Source organism: Myotis davidii, unplaced genomic scaffold, assembly GCF_000327345.1.
Source record: "Myotis davidii unplaced genomic scaffold, ASM32734v1 scaffold125, whole genome shotgun sequence".
NCBI lineage: Eukaryota > Metazoa > Chordata > Mammalia > Chiroptera > Vespertilionidae > Myotis > Myotis davidii.
In genome coordinates this window covers 2,692,433-2,695,177 of record NW_006299390.1, presented here as the reverse complement: position 1 = coordinate 2,695,177, position 2,745 = coordinate 2,692,433, and the positions used below count along the sequence as shown (strand labels likewise).

Here is a 2,745-nt window from a genome sequence, read left to right as displayed (position 1 = left end):
AGTTCAGGAAATTTTAAAAAATGTTTTTATTGATTTCAGCGAGAGGAAGGTAGAGAGGGCTAGAAACATCAATGATGACAGAGAATAATTGATAAGCTACCTCCTGTACACCCCCTGCTGGGGATCGAGCCCACAACCCAGGCATGTACCCTGACTGGGAATGGAACCCTGACCTAGTTCAGATTTTAATAAATTTTTTAAATGAATGGTAATTGTGCTTTTATATAAATTGCATTCCAGTGGGAAAAAAATGTCTCTTTTTTTTTTTGTAACATTAAGAAGAGAGGTGGTAACTTTTTATTACTTGGCATTTAGTATTCTTATCTTACAGGTTTTAATAGGGGCTGTAGAGGAGCAACCACTTAAGCTTGAAAGTTCTTGCCCTCATTATGACCCTTGAATTTAGGCCATGGACCATTGGGGTATTTCACATTCTATGAAACATTTTATTCTCATGTCAAATTTATTATGGAGACAATTGGAATTATACTAATTAAGATATCAAGAATATTTTTGTTATAAAATGTTAAAATTTTAGTGTATATAAAATGTTTATACTTAATATGCAATATGTGTAGTTTACATAATAATCCCATTTATTCTGGTTAAATAGAGCTGTGAGGACAGAGTAGATATTGGCTGTTTCTAAAATAAAAAATTTCATATGCTTTTTTTAAACATTAGCTGTCAATGACTCCAAACCTTTGGGTAGTTGCAATTTTATTGATAGCCTCATTTAACTACAGTTGTGATGGTGAAACTTGAATTTCTACTATTCTGACTTAACTCAGCTTCCTTCAGTTTTCCAACTCATATTTGTGTGGCATGTAGTATAAAAATGTAGTAAATCGCTCATTTATGGTGCTCTTTTTACTAGGACCAACTTAAAAAGCCTAACATTAATGTCTAGTTTATATCTTATATAGTCATTGATTTTGTATTTATATGTATGTATAAATATTTGAAGTCCAGGTATTAATGCTTAGTTTTTTGTGATTTTAGGGTTCAGCTCCAGAGATTGATCCTTCATCTGATGGTTCAAATTTTGGATGGGAGACAAAAATCAAAGCATGGATGGATCGCTATGAAGAGGCAAATAATAACCAGTATAGTGAGGGTGTTCAGAGAGAGGCACAAAGATTAGCTCTGAGATTAGGCAATGGAAATGACAAAAAAGAGATAAATAAATCAAATTTGAATACCAACAATTCGCTCTTCAAGCCTCCTGTAGAGGTAAATATATCATTTGCCAAAATGCTATAAAACAAAAACCTTATTTTTTCTACTCTATATCTTAAAGTAGTTAGACTAAAAGCATTAAGGTTTAATTAATCTCAACATTTCTCTAATTTTTAGAGCCATATACAAAAAAATAAGAAAATTCTGAAATCTGCAAAAGATTTGCCTCCTGATGCACTTATCATTGAATATAGAGGAAAATTTATGCTAAGAGAACAATTTGAAGCAAATGGATATTTCTTTAAGAGGTATATGCATTTATTTTCCCATATTTTCTATTGTTCTGTATTGAATTTTTTGCTGTTTTTAACCAAGATGCTGTGTTTTATATGTATTTTGTTTTCCTAAGTGATCATTTTAGTATTTAAAACAGTAGTGTAGTTGAACAGTAACTAATAATTTTTGAACTATAATAAAATATAAAAATGCAGATATATTCCTGTCTCTTACCCATTTTTATCTTGCTGACACTAAATCTACTTCAAAGATAAACTATAGCAATGTAGGTGGATATTAATTAAAAACTCGATTAACTGAGATTATAAGGTAATTTCCATCCAGCACCTTTCTTAATTCCTTGTAAAATAATTGCTAGAACCTGAAAAGACCATTGGTGACTATCACCGGCAAAACCTCTTCCTCTTTATTAGGTGAATAGATTTGATCTTACATTATTGCCACCATTATAAACTCCCACACTCTAGGTATGGAATGGCTTTGGAGGCCTCTTCTATGGTTTGTGATTTGGGGAGGAATTGACGTGTTCCTATCACAGCCATTGCTTCCCTGAAGTTTAGGAGTATGTGTGTATCTCTAGAGAGATAACATTCTCAGTCTATATGCTATAATTATTAAAAATATTTGTTTATAACTTGAGCTTTTATTTAAAATACAAAAGATATATGTGAATCCTTCCCTTTTATATAGCAAATTTGACTGAAACAGAGCTACAACTCAAACACTTAAATGCACAAGGAGATAGGGACTTTAAAAGCATCCTGTCTAATAAAGAGGTAATATGCAAATTGACCATCACTCCAACACACAAGGCGGCTACCACAAGATGGCTGGCAGGGGAGGGCAGTTGTGGGCAATCAGGCCTGCGGGGGAGGGCAGTTGGGAGGGACCAGGTCTGAAAGGGAGGGCAGTTGGAGGCAATCAGGCCCGCAGGGGAGGGCAGTTAGGGGTGACCGGGCCAGCAGAGGGTGGCAGTTGAGGGTGACCAGACCTGCAGGGGAGGATAGTTGGGGGGGACCCAGCCCGGCAGGGGAGGGCGGTTGGAGGGAACCAGGCCTACAGAGGAGGGCAGTTGGGGGTGACCAGGCTGGCTAGGGAGGGCAGTTAGGGGCAATTGGGCCAGTAGAGGAGCAGTTAGGTGTCGATTAGGCTGGCAGGGGTGTTGTTGGGTGATCAGGCTGGCAGGCAGAAGCAGTTGGGCATTCAGGCAGGCAGGCAGGCGAGCGGTTGGGAGCCAGCAGTCCTAGATTGTGAGAGGAATGTCTGCCT

At 37.1% G+C, this 2,745-nt stretch overlaps 1 protein-coding gene across 6 annotated transcripts in view; it reads left to right on the top strand.

Annotated features, from left to right (window-relative positions):
* KMT2E (lysine (K)-specific methyltransferase 2E) overlaps window positions 1-2,745 on the top strand; it is an 81,871-nt gene that overhangs the window by 49,690 nt on the left and 29,436 nt on the right. For all 6 annotated transcript variants that reach the window (XM_006774893.2, XM_006774894.2, XM_006774892.2 and 3 more), the window contains 2 exons: window positions 1,003-1,233; window positions 1,357-1,487. In XM_006774893.2, the coding sequence (XP_006774956.1) occupies window positions 1,003-1,233; window positions 1,357-1,487 (362 nt within the window). The remainder of the gene's footprint in view (window positions 1-1,002; window positions 1,234-1,356; window positions 1,488-2,745) is intronic.